The 22,343-nt window shown below is 36.9% G+C and overlaps 1 protein-coding gene across 2 annotated transcripts; it reads left to right on the top strand.

Annotated features, from left to right (window-relative positions):
- The first annotated feature begins 127 nt into the window (after nt 1-127).
- On the top strand, nt 128-20,349 carry KPNA5 (karyopherin subunit alpha 5). 2 transcript variants are annotated; one of them, XM_059828258.1, is made up of 13 exons: nt 128-259; nt 2,511-2,597; nt 2,695-2,794; nt 6,760-6,854; nt 7,718-7,849; nt 8,756-8,844; nt 10,045-10,144; nt 11,791-11,954; nt 12,968-13,046; nt 14,009-14,134; nt 15,227-15,354; nt 17,029-17,207; nt 19,155-20,349. In XM_059828258.1, the coding sequence occupies exons 1-13, from the start codon at nt 131-133 to the stop codon at nt 19,340-19,342; spliced, it is 1,596 nt and encodes a 531-aa protein (XP_059684241.1). In that variant the 5' UTR covers nt 128-130; the 3' UTR covers nt 19,343-20,349. The 2 variants fall into 2 exon arrangements, with proteins under 2 accessions (XP_059684241.1, XP_059684234.1); XM_059828251.1 differs by having other exon boundaries at nt 2,511-2,612.
- Nucleotides 20,350-22,343: the final 1,994 nt, after the last annotated feature.

Here is a 22,343-nt window from a genome sequence, read left to right as displayed (position 1 = left end):
TGGGTATTGCAAGCATCTGCAGGAATATATAGCTGCTGCTGTAGATACTTTTGTAGTACAAGACATGGCAGGTTTGCCCCTGCAAGGTTTGGCCTTTTGGAGTAATTTTTTTCTTTTTTTAATAGACAACATGGCAAGCCCGGGTAAAGATAACTTCAGAATGAAAAGCTACAAGAATAATGCACTTAATCCCCAAGAAATGCGCAGACGAAGAGAGGAGGAAGGAATCCAGCTTCGAAAACAGAAAAGGGAAGAACAGGTAAGTATCTTGGTGAGCTGTTAACTGTTAAGCACTTGTGAAGCTAAATTCAAATATGTGAAAGGACTTGAGCAGGCTCCTCCTGTGGAGCAGAACCCAGAGCGCCAGGTTGAATGTCTGTTTTCTGCGCAATCTTGGGGAGCAGCAGGCACCTGTCGATAAGATTGTAAAACCAAAAAGTGAACAGAAGCTGTCTTAAGTCAGTAGGGGCACACAGAGGAGATACCTGTGTCTTAAATTTAATCCTTAGACTAGGTTTAAACATGTAAGGCTGGGCTGAAAGGGTACTCTTATTTCCAGTAAGGATTAGAAACCTTGCATTCTCTTCTAGAGTTTGGGCCAAAGTTGTACTGTTAGGAGGGAGAGGATTATTTTCTTCTTTGAAGCCATACTTCAGATTTCCCAAGAGCTTTTCTACAGTAGCTTAGTATAAATGACTACCAATTAGTTGATCCCTGAGCTATTATATATAACATTTGCAGTTGTCCTCACTGAATTTTTAGTGATCAGAGTACATGGAGCATTGTATAATTTAACGGTTTGTTGTAATTCCTTTTCTCAGAATGTTTAGTAGTTTCTTGCCAGGAAAGTAAGGAATGTAGTTTGTTTTTCTGATTGGCCTAAAGTGGCTGAATTTGTCTCCCACAACCTATAGAGTGTCCCAGGCACTGATCTACAGTCTTCTCTGAGGTGGGACTGCTTACCCTTCTCCTGGGAAAGTGGTGCTCCTGCATGGAAAAATAGTTTAAATTAGTTGGGCTGATATTCCCTAGATAAATTATGAAAATAATGGGTGTTTCCTCTCCCATGCTGACTGTTGTAGCAATGAGAATACTGTTATGTTCTCCTTGATCTTAATTTGTTGGACTGGTGTTTTTCAGCTCTTCTTGAACTGGGGAGAACAAGTTTATGCAGGGAGATGAGACTGTTTTTGCTCCGGAAGAAATTATAACTCGTAGATAGACCATGATCCTAAGCAAAAGCAGTGTATACATTTCAACCAAGAGCTTCTGTGTCCTTGTTGAGTGCTAGAAAGAATGGCTAGTCTTCCGAGAAAGGAAGGTTGTTTCTTCTTCCTTTGTGGGTTTAAATGGAATTAAACTCTGTTTATGTCCAGGATTCTGCAGTTGTTTTGTGTCCAGGATTGTGCCCAGTCCAGGAGTGTGTTGAACAAGGGAGAGAATGCCTTGGTTTAGGTTCCTGTTTGAAATATGGGTAGATGTAAACATGGGTTTGCTTCTGCAGTTTTGGGCATGTACAATAGCAGAAATCTGGGTGTCTGTAGACACCTAGAGGACAAAACCTTCAGGATTTAGTAGGAGGTTCATTATTATGCTTACAGGTGAAATCTTAGTCAATGGACTGAGGTTGTAACATTTGTTTTTAAAGATACCAACATAATATTCTTAGAATTGTTAATTGCAGTAGTTGTAAGTGTAGTACTGGATTAAAGCGAAAAATTTAGGTTTAGTTTCTAGAAGAAAACAGGCTAATGTGAATGTTTCGCTTGTATGCCAGAAAATGAAGAGGCGCTCATTAAGCAGAGCTTATTAAATACTACAATGCAGGTATGTATTTGAGTGTAGGCAGTGCATGCAGCCAATTCTAAAGCAATTTTTGGACATAGAGAATGTTTAATTTTACATCATTTTAAAGTTCATCTTGAAGCTACACTCTTTTTTTTCCTCCAACTATATTAAAAGGTTTCTGTTCTAATCTTTCTGCAACTGTATATTAAATATAGGTACTGTTTAATTGTCATGCAAAGAAAGTACATGGATCTTAGACCTTCTGTTGAAGGGAGGAATGCAGTGTGCTGAAACACAAACGTTGGCTCTGTGTTAACGATTTTAGCCTATAAACTAAAAAAAGAACACTTGTAGAATACCGTTCCTGCTTAAAAACAAATGCTAATTACGAGGGATAAAAGAGTAAAAGTAGAAAGATCTGTCTCTTCTTTTTCTTACATGTGGAAAAATTTATGTATCTTTGCTAATTAAAAAGAACTTCAGTTTTTAGGTGTCTTCTTTGAAGTGTTGCAATGCAGTTTATCAAGATACAGATATAGTAGTGTTTTTCTCCTTTATGTTCTTTAAACTTCCATGTAGAATTCCATTTGCATGGATGAGTAGGAAGGTGAGCAGTTAAAATACTTTGATAAGTACTGGTGAAGCATTTCTTCAGGTGTATGTCATCAGAATCCATTCTGTGGTAAGTTCTAATGTCTCCCAAAAAATTCTTCTTTGTTTAGCTGTTTAAACGCCGAAACGTTTCTCTCCCGGGAAATGAAGAATCTATGGTAGAAAGTCCAATTCAGGATCCTGATGTCAGCTCTACTGTACCCATTCCAGAGGTAATTACTTTAGAGTGTGTTTAGAATGTTACCTGTTAATGTGCATAGTACTAGACATAAGAAAACCTCCATTCATTTGTAGGAAGAAGTTATTACAGTAGATATGGTGCAGATGATTTTCTCAGATGATCCTGATCAGCAGCTCACAGCAACTCAGAAATTCAGGAAATTGCTATCTAAAGGTACGTAAATGTTGCCTGATTTTTTTTCACTCCTTCTGTGTTGTTATTACAAGATTTTGTCATAGAGAGTCAATAAACCCTTAGTTTTGTTTTACTTTAAAAAAGCTTGCTGGAACTTCTGTTTCTGTTTATAGAGAAACCATGCCAAATCTATTCCAACCTAATGGCTAAATACAGAAAGCTTCATTATTCTAATGTTAAGTCTTTCAGACAAAGTAACAAAAGAAAGGTCATTTTGATTGAAGTGTCCAGGGCAGTAACTAACTGCACACTAACGTTACTTACAGTACTTGTTTGCAGTGATTCAGTTTCTGATTCTCATTCTGTATCTGAGAGGAGAAAAATTATATGGCTGCCAAAGAACAGTTGTAACTTGTTTTTGTTGAGACTGTAAGACATGCAGTCTTAAATTAATGCTGGTATTTGTATAGCATGATAAGTAAATGCAATCAATGCCTTCAGTGGCAGGGAGGAACGCTGAAAGGAACAGGAAAGCGAACCTGGTCAACACATGGCTCAGAGGCTGGTGCTGTTGGAGGAATTTTGGTTTTTTTGACCATGGAGCGGTCTACACGGCACCGGGCCTGCTGGCTGCAGACGGAGTTCAACTATCGTCAAGGGGGAAAAAGATTCTTGCTCATGAGTTGGCGAGCCTCATCGAGAGGGCTTTAAACTAGATTTGAAGGGGGAAGGGGATGAAACCAGGCTGCCTAGAGATGAGCCTAGGGGCGGCATGCCGATGTTGGGGGCGAAATTGATAGCCCAGCTCAAGTGCATCTACTCCAATGCACGCAGCATGGGCAACAAACAGGAGGAGCTGGAAGCTGTGGTGCAGCAGGACAGCTATGACATAGTCGCCATCACAGAAACATGGTGGGACGACTTGCATGACTGGAGTGCTGCGATGGAGGGCTATAAGCTCTTCAGGAGGGATAGGCAAGGAAGGAGAGGCGGTGGGATGGCTCTGTACGTCAAGGAATGTTTTGATTGTATAGAGCTCGATGATTGTGATGACAAGGTTGAGTGCTTATGGGTAAGGATGAGGGGGAAGGCTAACAAGGCAGATATCCTCCTGGGTGTCTGTTATAGACCACCCAACCAGGACGAAGAAGCCAACGAAGCATTCTGCAAACAACTGGCAGAAGTCTCACAGTCACAAGCCCTTGTTCTTGTGGGGGACTTCAACATACCAGATGTCTGCTGGAAGTATAACACAGCTGAGAGGAAACAGTCCCGGAGGTTCCTGGAGTGTGTGGAAGATAACTTCCTGACGCAGCTGGTAAGGGAGCCTACCAGGGGAGGTGCCCTGCTTGACCTGCTGTTTACAAACAGAGAGGGTCTGGTGGGAGAAGTGAAGGTCGGAGGCCGTCTTGGGCTTAGCGACCATGAAATGATAGAATTCTCAATTCTTGGCCAAGTAAGGAGGTGGGTCAGCAATACCGCTACAATGGACTTCCGGAGGGCAGACTTCGGCCTGTTCAGGACGCTGGTTGAGAGGGTCCCTTGGGAGACGGTCCTGAAGGGCAAAGGGGTCCAGGAAGGCTGGGCCTTCTTCAAGAGGGAAATCTTAAAGGCACAGGAGCAGGCAGTCTCCATGTGCCATAAGAAGAGCCGGCGGGGAAGACGACTGGCCTGGCTGAACAAGGAGCTTTTGCTGAGACTCAGGAAAAAAAGGAGAGTTTATCACCTTTGGAAGAAGGGGCAGGCAACTGAAGAAGAGGACAAGGATCTCGTTAGGTCATGCAGAGAGGGAATTAGAAAGGCAAAAGCCCAGCTAGAGCTCAACCTGGCCACGGTCGTAAGGGATAACGAAAAATGCTTCTATAAATACATTAACAACAAAAAGAGAGCCAAGGAGAATCTCCATCCTTTACTGGATCTGGCGGGGAACATCATCACAAAGGATGAGGAAAAGGCTGAGGTACTTAATGCCTTCTTTGCCTCAGTCTTTAATAGCCAGACCAGGTATCCTCAGGGTATTCAGCTCCCTGAGCTGGAAGACAAGGATGGAGAGCAAAATAAACTCCCCATAATCCAGGAGGAAGCAGTTAACGACCTGCTCTGCCACCTGGACAGTCACAGGTCTATGGGGCCTGATGGCATCCACCCAGGGGTGCTGAGGGAGCTGGCGGAGGAGCTTGCCAAGCCGCTCTCCATCATTTATCAACAGTCCTGGTTAACAGAGGAGGTCCCGCACGACTGGAGGCTTGCCAACGTGATGCCCATCTACAAGAAGGGCCGGAAGGAGGATCCGGGGAACTACAGGCCTGTCAGCCTGACCTCGGTGCTGGGGAAGATTATGGAGAGGTTCATCCTGAGGGCGCTCACAGGGCACGTGCAGGACAACCAAGGGATCAGGCCCAGCCAGCACGGGTTCATGAAAGGCAGGTCCTGCTTGACCAACCTGATCTCCTTCTATGACCAGGTGACCCGCCTAGTGGGTGAGGGAAAGGCTGTGGATGTTGTCTACCTGGACTTTAGTAAAGCCTTTGACAATATCTCCCTCAGTATTCTCCTGGAGAGGCTGGAGGCTTTTGGCTTAGACAGGTGTACTCTTCGCTGGGTAAAAAAACTGGCTGGACAGCCAAGCCCAGAGAGTTGCGGTGAATGGAGTTAAATCCAGTTGGCGGACGGTCACAGGCGGTGTCCCCCAGGGCTCAGTTTTGGGGCCGGTCTTGTTTAATATCTTTATCGATGATCTGGATGAGGGGATCGAGTGCTCCTTCAGCAAGTTTGCAGACGACACCATGTTGGGCGGGAGTGTTGATCTGCTCGAGGGCAGAAAGGCTCAGCAGAGGGATCTGGACAGGCTGGATCGATGGGCTGAGGCCAATTGTATGAGGTTCAACAAGGCCAAGTGCTGAGTCCTGCACTTGGGTCACAACCACCCCAGGCAACGCTACAGGCTTGGGGACGAGTGGCTGGAAAGCTCCCCCACAGAAAAGGACCTGGGGGTGTTGATTGACAGCCAGCTGAATATGATCCAGCAGTGTGCCCAGGTGGCCAAGAAGGCCAATGGCATCCTGGCCTGTATCAGAAACAGTGTGGCCAGCAGGAGCAGGGAGGTGATCGTGCCCCTGTACTCGGCTCTGGTGAGGCCGCACCTCGAATACTGTGTTCAGTTTTGGGCCCCTCGCTACAAGAAGGACATTGAGGTGCTGGAGTGTGTCCAGAGAAGGGCAACAAAGCTGGTGAGGGGTCTGGAGCACAAGTCTTATGAGGAGCGGCTGAGGGAGCTGGGGTTGTTCAGCCTGGAGAAGAGGTGGCTGAGGGGAGACCTCATCGCTCTCTACAATTACCTGAAAGGGGGTTGCAGAGAGGTGGGTGTTGGTCTCTTCTCCCAAGTGACGAGTGACAGGACAAGAGGAAATGGCCTCAAGTTGTGCCAGGGGAGGTTCAGGCTGGATATTAGGAAAAATTTCTTTACTGAGAGAGTAGTGAGAGACTCTGGAATAAGCTGCCCAGGGAAGTGGTGGAGTCACCATCCCTGGGGGTGTTCAAGGAACGTGTGGACGAGGCATTTTGGGACATGGTTTAATGGGCATGGTGGTGTTGGTTGATGGTTGGGCTTGATGATCTTAGAGGTCTTTTCCAACCTTAGTGATTCTGTGATTCTGTATGCTTGGTCATTTAAAATAGCACCTAGTCAATATTGCTCCTCCACTGACCTGAGCTACCGATTGAGGGAACAGTGTTTTGTAATGAGTTACTAACATGCCAATGGATAATAGTATGTGTTACTATTACTATACATAATAGGATGTTTACTAAATTGTAGCACTTTATGGAGATGAACCTGCAGTCTTCTAAAGTCAAAAGTCCTTCATTTGAGATTAAAATGATTGAATGCTAAAAATCATTATAAGAACTGAGAATCACATTCATGTTTTGTGTCATACTGAAAAAGTAATTTATTTGATCTTTTTTGTTAGACTTACACAAATATGTTTGTTTTTATCCCCTAGAGCCTAATCCACCTATAGATGAAGTCATACAAAAACCAGGAGTAGTACAGAGATTTGTGAAGTTTCTAGAGAGGAATGAGAATTACACCCTGCAAGTGAGTTTGGCTGGTGCAAGTGAGTTTGGCTGATAAAGATTGGGAGTTTGGGCTGGAATTAGAAACCCCCCCCAAATCAGCTTTGGAAAGCATGTGATTATTATTTTTTTTTTTAATAACCAAATTTAACTATTTTTAACTGCCGAAGCTATAAATTTTAGTTGTCTAAAATGTCAGTTAGTGCCACTGAAATTGTGACTTGACTCTTGTGAATTTCATAGTAGTCTTTAGGGTTAGATATTCAGCTCATCAAATACTTTGGTGTTGAAAGCAGAATGTGCTCAAGAGTTTCCGGAGTGGTATATTAAGATAATTCACATTGATGTTTGAGCAGAATCTATTTTATTTGTGTTGAGTATATTGTAGTACTTTTCAGTTGAAATCTTAGAAAAGGAGAAAAAAATACAGGAAACTGAAAGGCTTGTATGAAACCCTTTTAGAAAATCTTTGAAAAATACGTAACTAACGGTAGTAGTAATTGGTTCTGTCTACTTGTGGTAGCCCATGGAATGGCATTTAGGCCTTGTGTACACTCATACTAGAAGAATTAAGTTAAACTTCATATAGAGTAAACAGAAGGGATTTGTACTAGTTAATAGAGATTTGAAATCTTCCTTACAATTAGTGCTGCAAGCCAAACCTAAAAATAATTTAGATACTGAAGGTGCTTATTAAATAGAGATTTTTGTCAATGCCAGTTATTTTTTTGTATAGAACGTACAATAATAGTAACAATTGCATTTCTGAGGAAAGGGAAAAAAAAGTTGGAAAATTAACTTCTGCAACTCTCATGTCAAACTGTTTTTCATTAATTTAAGCTTTACTGCTGAGTGGTTTAACATGGTCTTTGTGCTCCTCAACAGTTTGAAGCAGCTTGGGCTTTGACAAACATAGCATCTGGAACTTTTCTACACACCAAAGTTGTAATTGAAACTGGAGCTGTTCCAATTTTTATTAAGTTGCTTAGTTCAGAACATGAAGATGTACAGGAGCAGGTAACTGTTTTCTTGGGGTGTTTTATAACTACTTAAAATTCACTTATAAATGTCTTTTTTTGTGGGGTGTGTGGTTAGGGAGGTTTTGAGCCTCATTTGCCTACTAGCCCATTGATATGGCTCCAGGAAGTTAAAAAATTACCTTCAGTGTATTTTTTCCCTCATGTTTTTTTTTTCTCTGATTCTTTCAGGTTTCTTTGAACCTGTTTTTTATTTCATGTTACTGAGTAATTTGAAGAAAGCACCTCATTTTTACTGTGGCATTTACAGATGGACAGGATCTAAAACTCCGTAATAGAAAGAACATAGTAGAAAACAATGTGGATTTTTTTCCCTAAGTTATCTTGCAGCTTTATTTCCTATATCATCTGCTCTTCCATCTTATTATGTTACAGTCTTCATTAACATTTCCCTGAACTTTGGCATTTTTTGTTTGGTTTGGTTTTGGGGGTTTTATTGTTTATGTTTAAGAGAGGCTGTAATTTACTGGCTATTATTTAGCATGTTTGAAAGTTTGTATAGTGAAAGTTCACGATATAACTTTTTTATTCCTCATACATTGTTTGCAACTTTGAGCCAGTTTTATTGAGTCTATTGCACATAGTGAGGAAATGTAACTACTGAAAAGAATGTGTGTATCCTTTTTATTGAAAAGCACATCAATCAACATATTTTCATAACAGAAGGCTTTCTTTCCTTGACAGGATGACTTAAAGTGTAGGTAATTGACTTCGTGTGAGTTCACCAAAAAATGCAATATAGAAATCAGTAGTCTTTTGAAATTTTGTGTTTGGAATTATATTGCTTTTTTGGTTCTATAATATTTGCTGTAAAAAATACATAGATGATCTGTAAAAGTTCCTTTTCAAGCATGTATAAATTCACTTGGATGCTTTCCTTTTTAAGGCAGTGTGGGCTCTTGGTAACATTGCTGGTGATAATGCAGAATGCAGAGACTTTGTTTTAAACTGTGGAATTTTACCACCCCTCTTGGAGTAAGTATTGTAAATTAATACTATAACTGTAATATATAGGAATAGATAACTGTAGACTTCAATTTAAAATTTATTTGAAAAGATTATAAGCTTTTTGCTAAATTGAGAAACATTTGCTAAATGTTTCTTTTTTTATTATATTGCTATGAATCTAATGTTTTGGATTACCTGAGCTTCATGCATATCTTTAATTAGTCCATGACTGGAAGCTTTCCAATATTTGTGAAAGGAGAGAAGTGTTATTTCACAGGTGTGAGATTTCTGTATTGTGCAGAACTGTGTTGCAAGAGTTATGAATATATAGTGTGGGAGAGATGATTTAATTCACACTTGCATTTTGTGTGATTCCAACTGGCTGGGCAGTAGGCTGGTTTCCCCACCTTTGTCCAGTAGCTCCAAGCTCTGGTCTTGCTATCTGCTTGTTGAGATGAGCTGGCAGAGTAGTTGTTACATGAGCTGTGTTCCACCAGAAGATTTCTCTTCACTAGGAATATCATTCCAGCATTTACTATATGCTTACAATAGGATGTAAGGTAGCTTCATCAGAGGGAAAAAATTTACACAACACAAATTTTGTTCAATTTATTATTGCTTAAAATAATAAAATGCTTTAAAACATTTGTAAAATAGCTTAAAATAATAGAGGAGAATATGATTGCCTTCCTCAAGGATTTAAAGGATTAACAGTTTTAGACATTTTGGTATGTATTATCTGAAAGTCAACCTGATTTTTCAGGTGTTGAATCTTTTGCATTCTATTCAGCAAAAACAGTAAAGCGTTAATTTTTTTTAGAAGATCTTTTAAGTTCTTACTTTTTATGGAACTGTTTTTATTATTATTAATTGCATTTTTTGAATGAAAACATAAAAGTTTTAATTCAAGGAAGGGTTGCATCTCCTAGCCCCTTCTGAAGACCCTCAGAAAAGATTAATTGAATGATTTTTCATATGAGCAATGGTTTACTTTATATGCATATACTTGATTTGGCAATGAGATGTCCACTCAAAAGAATCTATTCAGATTCAGTTGATTCTAAAAAAATATTTGCAGTGTGTAAACTATGAAGAGAAATAAATTGAAACTAGTGCCCAAAAATTTATTTTCCTGATTTGAGGTATTGTTGGTAATAATAGACATAAAAAGACTTACCTTTTCAATAAGAAATGATTGTTTTTATTAGTGTTGTCTCTCTTTGACAGACTGTTAACAAATTCAAATCGTCTTACAACAACTAGAAATGCAGTCTGGGCTCTCTCAAATCTCTGCAGAGGAAAGAACCCTCCTCCAGACTTCAGTAAGGTATAATAAAGTATTCATTTTGAGAAATCAGAAAGCTGAAGAAGACTTATATTTGTAACATGTTATAACACACAGAGTCTTTGAATCTGGAGATAGACTCAGTTTTATCTTTTTAATGTAATCACACAATCATGTCCATCTGTTGTATCTGCACAAAATCATCTACTTTGACACTGATCAGCAATAAAATTAAATTACTTAAAAACTTGAGATTGTAGTTAGTCAGATGCAAGTAGTCATTCACTGGTATGAAATGATGGACAAATAATACATTCATCGCTAAGCCCCTTGGGGCTGTATTTTCTCTAGATCTGTTTTAGAGGATGTGAGTTATGACTGAAGCTTTTTAAATTTTTATTTTATTTTATTTTATGATTGTGAGCGCATGCTGCAGGAATAAAATTATGAGTTCTCTGCTCTGTCAGATGCAGTTAAATCAGACTATGTTGATAGAGGTGATTGGCCTGTATGCTCTCCCCTTCAATTCCTCTTCTCTCCAGTATGTGGTTATAAAGACAGGAAGACTGTAGAGGCTAGTAGGAGTATTAGCTCCTTATTTTCAGTATGAAATTAATTTCTGTTAAGATTAATGACATTAAAAGGTTGAAGGAACTGAACATTGGATATTCTGGTAGAAGAGACTGAGGTTAAATGGTCATTAAAGATAATCTGGAGAGAATTTACATGTCTTGAAGCTTACCTCATGAGGTAGCAATTACTGTCATTGCTACTTAATAATTTTTGGAGAGATATTAACAAAGAGGGGGGATTTCTGATGCCAATTAATCCATCACCTCACAATTGCTCTGCCTAAGTTATATCCTTCAGTAGTGTTTTGTTCTGGTAGCAAAAAACCAAGATTTCTTGCTGCTTAAACACTTTACAACTTCAGTGGAAAAGGATGCCCTGTAGGCAGCTGCTAATAATAGCTCTTTTGCTTTTTGCCGGTTGCAATAGCACCAGTTGGACAAGGAGGCTGAATTGCATCACTGATGTAAGATGAAGAATTAAGTTCCACAAAGAATATGAAATTCTCAAGCTGTACAGCTGAAACCTGTCAGGTTTCAAGTGGTGTTGAGATGGTCTAGTTCATTTGGCTCTGTCTGTGTGGAACTTGTAGGAGATGAAGGTCAGAGACTACAGTTGCAGTGAGAACTGAAGTCAGCCATTGCTTGTTTGATTTGGTTCAGTGAATGTCGAGTCCTCTGTGAATGCTCCGAGTTTCTTTGTGGTAAAGCAATTGTAAATTGGTTATTACAAATAACCTCCAGTACTCCTACAAAGACAGCAATATCAAAAAATGTTATTACTTTGAAATTCTGTTCCCTGAGTGATTCAAAAAAGCATCAGTAATTCCTGATCATCTGGTTACCTGTAAAAGCAGGTGTTTTTTGTTTAAGCTGAACAATTATATACCTACTATAGTATCTCAATAAATAGGCTATGAATCAGAATTTATCCAATTTGCCAGTTTGAATTGGATATCTAGTTTAATCACGAAGTGTTCCACCTAGGTCCTGGTTCATTAATGAGCTCATGTGCTTTGGCAGTAAATAGTTTTGCACCTTTATGCCTTTGCAGAATGTTCTCTGAAACTTGAAAAATACAAAACACCTAATTTTATGCAATATTTTTCTTTAACCTAGGTGGCTCCTTGCTTAAATGTTTTATCAAGACTGTTGTTTAGCAGTGACCCGGATGTTTTAGCAGATGCTTGCTGGGCCCTCTCTTACCTTTCAGATGGTCCCAATGATAAAATTCAAGCTGTTATTGATTCTGGAGTGTGTCGAAGATTGGTAGAGCTGCTTATGTAAGTCTTCTCTTCACCAAATAAATGTCTTGCAGTACTGTTAATATGAATGAATTCAAATTGAGTTGTTTTTTCTTGACGTCGTCTGAATTTATTTTCTGAGAAGTGATGAAAATGAATTCGGTCTGAAACCTTTGAAGTTGCTTAGCTCCTGGGATTTTTTCCTGAGACTGACAGTGAAAAAAAGTTTTCTCCAAAGTATTCCTTTATATACTTGAATGTAGGATTTCATTTGTATGGAGCAGTAGAATGGTGAAGACTAAAGACCAAGCTTGAATTTTAAATTAATTTCTTAGCTTATTTTTTTTAATTTCACTGTTGTATTTTGTTTTCTTACTGTTCTAGGTGATGTAGTTGCAATACAGACAGTTCTTGGACTCACGAAGTCCAGAGGCAGGCTTGTGCCACTTTTGAACTGTTCCAGTAGATTTGGCTTATGGTTCATAATTTTCCTAGAAAGGGAGACTAAATCCCTGTGTTCACATGGGGACTGCAAAGTAGGTCAGGGATAGGAGTTCCCAGCACTGACAGCTCAACACAGTTCCCTGTGAAAAGCTCATTTGTTGTATAGCTGTCAGGAGAGGGTGAGGTTGCTTTCTTTTCTGTAGAAGCTTTAGGACAACTGAGTAGATTTCCTTCCCCTCCACCTCAGACAGTTGAATATGGGCTTCATGTACTGGCTTCTAGGGTTATTGACTTACGAAATGGGGAAGATCACTTACAAAGAGGGGCTGCTAAGTTTTAGTATACAGCTAATAACACCCCTTTTGTTTCTGTGGCTATTGAATTGCTTTAAGTTGTGGTGTTCCATAGAGATGGCCTTTCCTTGAATCAGCAATTCGGTTGTGGGCTTGCATTTGTGAAATTTGGCTAAATAGGAGGAAAGTGTAAGAAGCAATGCAGTGTTTCCTGTAATTAAAAATTTAGCACCTGAAGTAAACCATTGTTCACTGAAAATGCAAAATTACACTTTAACACTTGGTAATATCAAGCGATTTAATATTTGTCTCTAGGCATAATGATTACAAGGTGGTATCCCCTGCATTAAGAGCAGTTGGAAATATTGTTACTGGGGATGATATCCAAACACAGGTAAGACTAGTTGATTTAAGAAAAATGAATTGGCAGGACAGAATTTTGTAAAAATTGTGGCAAAATACATGTCCAGTATATGTATCTGCATATGTCAGTGAAAAAGGCTCTGTACAAATCTATATTGTTAATTTGACAGTTTAGGCTGCTATTTTAAACACTAAATTACTGCAAGAATGAACGTTTTCTTACAGCACTGTATGTAGTGGATTGCTTCATCCCTGTATGGTACTTTGACTGTTGCTTTCCATTCATGATGAAAGTAACTTTTTTTTTTTTTCCCCTCCTTAGTGGGGGTTCAATTATTTATTATCATTCCCTTTTTTAAGTCTTCAAGGCAGTCAAAGTTTTCACCTGTAAGCAACAGTCATACTTGATTTGTCCATGAATTTGTATGTGATAGTCTTACTGATGCAATTTGTTCTTAAAGGTTTATTTTTTAATTTTAGGCAATGGAATTGAGTCTGAAGCAATGCAGGAAATACTAAGACAGGTTCTGCTTTAAAGAAAATTGTGTCTAAAAGGCTGGCAGACTAGTGTAAAGGGAAAATAAGGAAATAATTACATAATTTGTTGTAAGCTCTATAGGAGAGGATTTTGTTAAGGAATTAAATACAAAACATCTGTCTCTTCAAAAAAACAAATTACTCTCTTCAAAAAACAAATAACTATACGAATTAGATTTACAGTTCTCAGTTATTCTCAGTTATTCATATTCTAGCCTTAAGCAGCATTATTTAGTCTTGCTGTTATCAGTTTTCTGGTCTCAACTTAATTGAGGACAGATTCTTTCAAATAATTTTGCAGAATGTTATCTATGATACTTTGTATAATATAAATGTGTTGCAAAAACTTCTTTTGAAGTAATCTGTAAAGTGCTTTTTTATATATGTATGTATATTGCTCAAGCCTATATATATGTATATTGTACAACCAAATTTTCAATTCTCAAATTATTTCAGGTGATTCTAAACTGCTCTGCATTACCCTGTCTCTTGCACTTGCTTAGTAGCCCCAAGGAATCTATTCGAAAAGAAGCGTGCTGGACTGTTTCTAATATTACTGCAGGAAACAGAGCTCAGATTCAGGTGAAGTCTGTGTATTTGTTACTTGGTTGGTTTTGTTTGCATTTTACTAGTTCATTTGATTTTCCTTCACAAGGAGAAATCAGTAGATACTCCATTGACTCTGCATTACTTGTTTTAGTTCTAACTGAGTATAATTTTACCTAACTTAAATGTTTTCTTCTAAATTTTGCAAGATTATTATAAATAACTTCATCATAAAATAATACTTTAAAAATAGCTGTCATGATTTGTACTAGAGAAACTGGTACATTTCTCTCAAAGGGATTTGGTTGATGCTTATAATACAAATGAAAGGATACTTAAAATGTTCTCTTATATCTGATATCAACAGTTGTTATTTTTCACTGTGGGAGCATCATCTACTGGTATATTCTCTTTAATTTTGTTTTGCATTGTATAATGTTAAAGTAATAAGCAATTTTTCTTTTTTAAAAGTTACACAAATTAGTCCAGTGAAAAGTGGGCAATTCTACCAATTTGGAAATGTTGAACATTTGCTTGGATAAAAAACTTGCATGATGTCATCAATACTGAGTTGTATTCTTGTGGAAACTACTAAATCCTGACTGTTGTTCCAGCTGTCTGGAGTTACCTGAAAAAAGGTTCCAGTCAGAGTACATGTTTCAATACGATTTTTTTTCCCCTCTATTTCAGTCAAGGATGAAAATGTTACTTCTTGGTGTCATTTCAAATACGTAATATAGTCTCCAATTATAGACATAGTCTTTCTATGGAGGCTGCAAACCTGAATAAAATGGACAAAGTGCAGTTTTGTTTTGAGGCTTGATCTCCAGTTCAAAACCTCAGGTTTAGTGCTTATGTCATATGATTTTTAAATGGGCCTATCCAGTATTCAGTCCACCAGAGACAGAGAAATCAACAAAGATGATATTCTGATGGCTGCTGCAGTCCAGTGTTGGAATAATTCTGAATTTGTTCAGTGTTTCTAGTTAGTGTGGTGCCTTCTAACAAAACATTGTTTGCTTTGATATCAACAGGCATCACTGACTCTTGTAGTGAAGGATATTAATGTTCTTTGTGTATACTAAGTCTTCATTAATTATTGTAAAATATTATAATTTCATCTCTTAGGCTGTTATAGATGCAAATATTTTTCCAATATTGATTGAAATTCTTCAAAAAGCTGAATTTCGCACCAGAAAAGAAGCAGCATGGGCCATAACTAATGCAACATCAGGAGGAACCCCTGAACAGATTAGGTAAGTTTGTATATGTTACTATTTTCTCTGCCTAAGTATCTTCTCTAAGGCATTTTTATTTATGCATTTGAGTCCTGACAAACAGAGCAACAAAATCCTAAACACAACTGTAGTTCCTTGAAACTCTGTCTATACAGGGACTAAAAATGTAGAAATTCAGAAAAATGAGTGAAATATATGCAGTAGAGTTAATAACAAATTGACCGATACTGCCTTGTTTCAGTGGTGTTACACCTAAAGCTTTCACAGCGTTATTATCTTCCAGAGTTGATACTATATTGTCAAACACAATTGGAACAGTTAAAACAGTGTTTGAAAATTGAAAACTTTGGGAAAGTTGTTTAGAAAATGTGTACAATGGGATTGTATCTCTTTGTGGAGAGACTTCAGGAATTTCTGTGGTTTCTTCATGTATTTTAAACTCACTATCAGTATTATATTAAAGTAGATATCTAAGCTCCTTTTTCAAAATTGAGCTTGATTAGAATTTTACTGTCAGCAGCTATTTATGTGCTGCAAAGATTGGACAACTTGAATGACTAGAATAAAATACTCTCTGGTTTCTTTGAACACCATCAGTATAGCAATCAGTTTGAATCAGTAGTTGATAAATGGATTTACAAATGACAGTGTATTATTTGGAAGCCAGAACTGAAAGTGATGTGGCAACTCTTCCAGTGCATCTGGGAGATCTGTTGCAATGAGTGTATGCTTATTTATTTAAAATGTAAAGGATCCTGGTTTTCTTATAACCACTAACTGTTATCAGATACAAGGAAAGTTTGTTGGTGTTTTTTTGCTATTATTTTGATTGCTTGCATAATGTAACATCTTTAAAATTTAACATATTTTACATAAATATAATTCAGGATCTCCAAACATAAATGTGCATGTAATACCAGAAAAGCAGCTTCTTGTTGCAAAATACAGATATGTTATCTGTGTCATGAAGTTTTAGCCCTTTTAATGTTTTCAAGGTACTACTGTCTAACTAAAGGATAATTTAAAACCACTAAATAAATTATATTTAAGCAACCTTTTGATGCAGGCAAACATTACTGTCTTCATTTTACTTGCACACTAGCAACAAGGACGCAGGTTCTGACTTCCAAAAGTTCATACAAAGTTTTGTGCAAAATTAGAAAAAGGAATAGGATACTCAGAATCTCAGTATTTTTTTAAATTTACAATTATAATCTTCCCTTTCCAGTAGGTGATGCTAATATCTTAATGGGCTGCTAGTGTGGACTACATTAGTACAGAGCAGTGTCCAGTGTTCTTATCTGTCTCTAATGTGTTTACTTGGTGTTTTTGCCACTACAAAATTTCAAATGCCTGAGAAAAGAACTTACTGCTAAAACTAACTTTTTCTCTTATATTCAGTTAAACCCATCTGAAGAACATAAGTGAAAAGGAGTTGAAAAGACTACAAATTCCACATTCCAGTTAGGAATATGCGCATCAAATTTTCTCATTAGGATAAATTAGAATATTTATTCAATTTCAGACTAAGCTTAACTTTGTGTTGTTGCATGTTTTAGAAAACTTTTGTTTCAGCCAGTTCTTTTAGCAAAATTAAGGACCAATAGTGATAGACTGGCATGTCACAATAAGTATGCTGGATTATCAGTCCTTTTCCCCCCCACCCCCCTTTGTTTTTCTGCTGTTATAAAGGTATTTGGTAGCACTAGGTTGTACCAAGCCTCTTTGTGACCTCCTGACTGTGATGGATTCAAAAATAGTACAGGTGGCTTTAAATGGACTTGAAAATATTCTGCGCCTTGGAGAACAAGAGTCTAAGCAAAATGGAATGGGCATTAATCCTTACTGTGCCCTTATAGAGGAAGCATATGGTAAGAAATTACTTCTTGTAAAACTGCGTATCTGAACTTCCTTATTTCAATCTGTAAAAACAAAACCATTGTGAACCATTTTGAGATTTGTAGGTAAGTTTAATATAAGAATTTTTCTTCAAGCGTAAGTGAACATTAAAGCATCATAAATTAAGTAATGTAACACGGTGGGAAAAGAGGTTAAATGCAGAAAACCTGTGGGTGTTTTTGTCTGTGGTCACTTTATGAAATGTGCCTCTAGAGAAACATTCTCAGAAATATTTAACACACAGGTGTCCTAGTCTATTGGAGCCATGGTTTGCATAAGTTTATCAGCCAATCCTAAATATAGTTTTATTACTTAATATATTAGTCCTATCTCATACAGTTTCATTACCAATAGGGATGTGGGGTCAGAGTTTATTTTACTTATTCCCAAAGTCAATCACTTTCTAGCATAGTAAATATCAGTAATAGCAAAATCAACTTCAGATCATAAAATTAAATAATTTAATTAAATAATAATAAAGTACTTATTTGTGAAACTATTTTGTTCTATTTCTTCTTTTAAGACTTGTTGAATTAAACCACATTTTAAAGGCAGAGTATCAAAACTAAAATGATACTTTGTGAAATTTCATGACTGGATGCTTTTAACAAAATTAATGTTAAAACTGGCTCATAATGAATCTGGCATTATTTATGGAGATTTATCTTTTTCATAGTTTCTGACAAAACAAAATTGGCAGACGTTTGTTTCAGAAACTGCTAATAATAACTCTGATTGACCACATTATATCTGACTAGATGGTACTAACTTTTATGTAAAGCAGCCTTGAAATCTGAATTCCCTCTTACAGCATTGCATTTCTAATATCTAGTGCATACTTGGAGAACTTACTTTGCAATCTAACGTGTAAGAGGAATAAGTACTGAGTACTTCAATGGAATTTGTTCCAGATTTTGAGTCTGTTCATAATTTCAACTGTTGAATGTGTAGGTTCATTTTTTCTTTTACCAGTTAAGTGTAGGCTGCTGAAGCTGTAGAGCAGAAGTTCAGTAGGGGAAACAGCTGATTATATAATTCTCATTGCTTTGGCCTTTGTAGTCACCATACGAGCTCTTCCTAATCAAACTTAAGTGAAAACTGAATTATCTTAAATAGCTAAAAAGGAGTTTTGAATCAACCTAACTGACTGCAAAGTACTTAAGTCTGCCAGCAGAGCAGAGGTTATGTCCTCTAGCTTGCAAATGATAAGCTTTTGGAAAGCTAACATCTTCAAATCTTAAAATGAACTTTGAAAAAAGATACCGGACTGTGCCCAGTGACAACTCCATAAGAGGGGATAGGATTTAGAGTTGGGGAAAACTGAAAAAGAGAAGAAATTGGCATATTGGAAATCGCTGTAGCAAACAGTTTTATGCTATCCTAATTCTATACAGATTCACTTTCTTTGTAGGCATGGCATATTTCTTTGTAGATACTACCGCCGCCTCCTCCTCCCTAGTTTAATTGTTATTCTTTTAGCATAGTTTTAAAATTAGGTTGGACAGCAGAAAATGCTGAAGAAAATGAAGACTAGAAATAAGTGGGAATTAAGAAATTGCGTGTGGATGTGGCATTGTGGGATGTAGCTTGATGGGCATGGAGCTGTGTGGTGTTGGGTGGGTTGGTTTTTGGTGTGTTGTGGTTTGTTGTGTGGTGTGAGGTTTTTTTGGGGTTTTTTTGGTGTTTTTTTTTTTTTTTGTTGGACTTGATGATCTTACAGGTCTTTTCCAACCTTAGTGATTCTGTGATTCTGTGAAATTAAGAATCAGTGATAGCAAATGAATTGAGAATGATTTGGGGTTGCATATTTTTTTTTGTCTATGAAGTACCACTAAGTTTTTATACTATAAGCTGTTTCCCTTTGAATTTGTACTTCTTTTAAGCAACTAGATTTTGAAAATGTTTTGTCTTGAATTTAGGACTTGATAAAATCGAATTTCTTCAGAGGCATGAAAACCAAGAGATCTACCAAAAGGCTTTTGAACTCATAGAACATTACTTTGGTGTCGAAGAAGAGGACTCCAGTATTGCACCTCAGGTGGATGAAAGTCAGCAGCAGTTTGTGTTTCAACAGCAGGAGGCTCCAATGGAGGGGTTTCAGCTATAAACTATTAGAGTGAAGACATGCATAAAATGTAAACACTTGTAGGGTTTTGCGTTTTTTTCCCCCAGAGGTCTTTTCTTCATGGCCAAAGTTAGAGGAAAAGTCGAATACGTTTTGCAGAAATAGATGAAGAAACAGCTCATGCACTTTTATATATTGTGTTAGATACAACTGTTCTTTGTTTTGTATTTGTGTTTTTCATTATCTTACATGTACAGAAAACAACTGTGAGTAGTTGTGTCTAAAGTAAAGCATTAAACGTGACTTAACAAGAACTGTTAAGCCAAGACTTGGTAGGATTTTAGGTAGTGGTTCTGAATTTTTCATGTAGTCTGAAACTGCATATCAGCAATACAGTTACTGACAGTTGCATTTTTGGCAGTAGGCTTGACTTGCCCAGTCTCTATCAAATCTACCTCTTGTATTGAAGCAAAAACATTGCTTCAGAACTAAGGCATGAAATAAAGATGAGCCTGTAAGAAGCTGAATTGGAATGTGAAAAATATTTATTTAAATTGTGAAACTTTTATGCATTACTTACTTTACAACACACTGTTGGAATTTATTTATAAAATGTATTTAAAGACATAATAGATATACATATATAATGCTAATTACTAATTACCTAATATAGTACTGAATATATGAAAAAGCTTTTTCTGAATTATGTGGGAAGAGGACTATTTCAGAGGTTTTCAAACTGGAATCAGCAGAGAGCTTGCTAGTCATTTGATATTGGCTCTGTAATTAAAGCTGCTAAATGGCATTAAAAGTCATCCACAAATACAATACTTTGCAGTGGAAGCAGTTGCTGTAGTTACCACAAGAATGCTGCGATTATGAACGACAGAGATGGTGATTTGCACAAATCACCAAGCAGATGGTTTACAGCTGTCTCCTGTCAAAATGTGGTAGCACTACTTTAGCTTGAGAAACATCCCAATGTTTGCCTTTCTAGTACAGTAGCTTCTTAAAAGTTTAGACAGTAGGTGGTTTTTTTTTTTTTTTTTGACCAAATACGCTACTGCCACTTGAATTGTTCTTTAAGTTAACTAACTCTGTTTTCTTTTGGTAAGACAATAGAAATACTGCAGTGAAGAATGAATAGTGAATCACTCCTTTCCAGTTGAAGGAACAGTTTGTTGTACTGTAAATAGTATTAAGTATGTGGACACCAAAAGTAACTAGAAGTTACTAAATATCTAAATATTTAGGCTCTACAATATACAGTGTTTGCTGTTAAACACTAAAAGAAATAGAATTCTGATATTTACATAAACAATTTTGAATACAGAAAAATGTATGCTCTGCTTGGACTTGCATATAAGTAGTGTTTCTGGCATATTAGTATATCTCATTTGTAGAAATGAATATTTTGGGTTAACTCTAAAGTCTGATTTTTTTTTTTTTTACCTGTAATTAATGTATTAACATAAAATTCCTGGGTTATGTGAAATCTTTGACATGAGAGCATTTCATGCTTCATAAAAAGCTGCAATTTAAACTTCAAATTACTTACCCCATGGCACTGTGCTTGTCACTAAACAATATTTTAATGCACTGAAAAACACAGATTCAAGGTGGTATCATTTACAGTACCATTTTATATTTAGAAATTTTTTTACATGCAAGTTAAAATTCTAAGATGTTTCACTTTGATGCTAGAGCAATATATACTATATTGTAACTGAATATGGGACTTGAAGTGGATTTTCTAAAATTAACGGTCAGTTTTGACTAAGATGTAACTGGGAGGGAAGAAACCTCTTTTTGATGTCTTTAGTGGAAGATAGAAGTGTAAGTGTATATAGGAATGCTGTTACTTTATGAACTCTGAATAATGAGATATTTTAGCAAATGACACTTTAAACCTAGATTTGTACAGCATACAACAGTTTTGAATAGTGTGATAATACTGAGTACAGCTGCCAAATTTTCACATAATGTTAGATGATTGTATTTGTGCCCTTTTTACTCTCATAGTTTTAGGTTTTCATATACTGACCTTCCTTCCTTCCCCCCCATCTGTTCAAAGTACAGGGTAACAATCATGGAAACCTACCAGGATTACTAGTAAATGCTGAATTTCAATGTTCTTCTAGTGTAAGAAAATTATTCAGGTAACAGGGTATTCTATTGTTTCTAACAACCTTGTTTTGATAACATAACCAGCTGTGCCTGCTTTTTATTTGGAGAACCCTGTAAAAACTGCATTTATAAGCCTCTCTAATTTAAACCAAATCTGAACTATAAAAATTTGATTAAAAGACTTGAAAATTAAGAAGAGAGGGGACATTTAAAGTATTATATTTGTTTTGAAATAATGTCTTCAGTTTTGTGGATATGTTGTTCTATATGTGTGACCAGTTAGTGACTGCACTTTACGCATTTAGATAAACTATATTTCATGCCTCTGATACATTTAAATGTAACAGTTTTGAAAGGGAACTAAAATTGATGGGACTTTGGCTAATGAAAACCATTATTTAAACTCAACAATTGGTTTACCCTAAAATTGTTAAAAAATAATAATGAAAATTCTTCTTTAAAGGATAAACATACAGGATGGCCTCTCCTATTTTATCACTGGGTTTACATCACACTTTGTTAAAAGCACATAAATGAACAATATAAAACCAGAGATGATGACTTAAGGTCAGCTCTGGTGTAGTCATTTGCAGGTAGGGGCATGAATATGATGATGTTGCCTAAACAAATGAAACCAGTGTGGAGAGAAAAAAAAAATAACCGAGAGAAGAAAATATCTCTTAAGTTTAGCATTTTATATGGAATCTGAAGTGCCCCATCAGTTACAAAGTCTTTTTAAAAATACAGGGGTTTGGGTTGTGTGGTTTTGGTTTTAATTAAAAGGGTACCATTTGTTCTGCTTAAATGTGAATACTAACTAGCTAATCTATGCAACTATGCAAAGCATAAGATTATTTTTTTTTTAGTTCCCTACTCTTGATACACTGAATCATATCAAATTTTTTCATCACTGCAC

The sequence above is a fragment of the Gavia stellata genome, chromosome 2 (assembly GCF_030936135.1).
Source record: "Gavia stellata isolate bGavSte3 chromosome 2, bGavSte3.hap2, whole genome shotgun sequence".
Taxonomy (NCBI): domain Eukaryota; kingdom Metazoa; phylum Chordata; class Aves; order Gaviiformes; family Gaviidae; genus Gavia; species Gavia stellata.
Note: the sequence above shows the minus strand (reverse complement) of the source record. Positions and strands in the feature narration are given on the sequence as shown.

Coding starts and splice junctions, on each gene's coding strand:
- KPNA5 (XM_059828251.1), top strand. CDS start 131: ATGGCAAGCCCGGGTAAAGATAACTTCAGAATGAAAAGCTACAAGAAT. Junction 6,855..7,717: donor ATGAGAATTACACCCTGCAA/GTGAGTTTGGCT, acceptor GCTCCTCAACAG/TTTGAAGCAGCTTGGGCTTT. Junction 8,845..10,044: donor ATTTTACCACCCCTCTTGGA/GTAAGTATTGTA, acceptor TCTCTTTGACAG/ACTGTTAACAAATTCAAATC.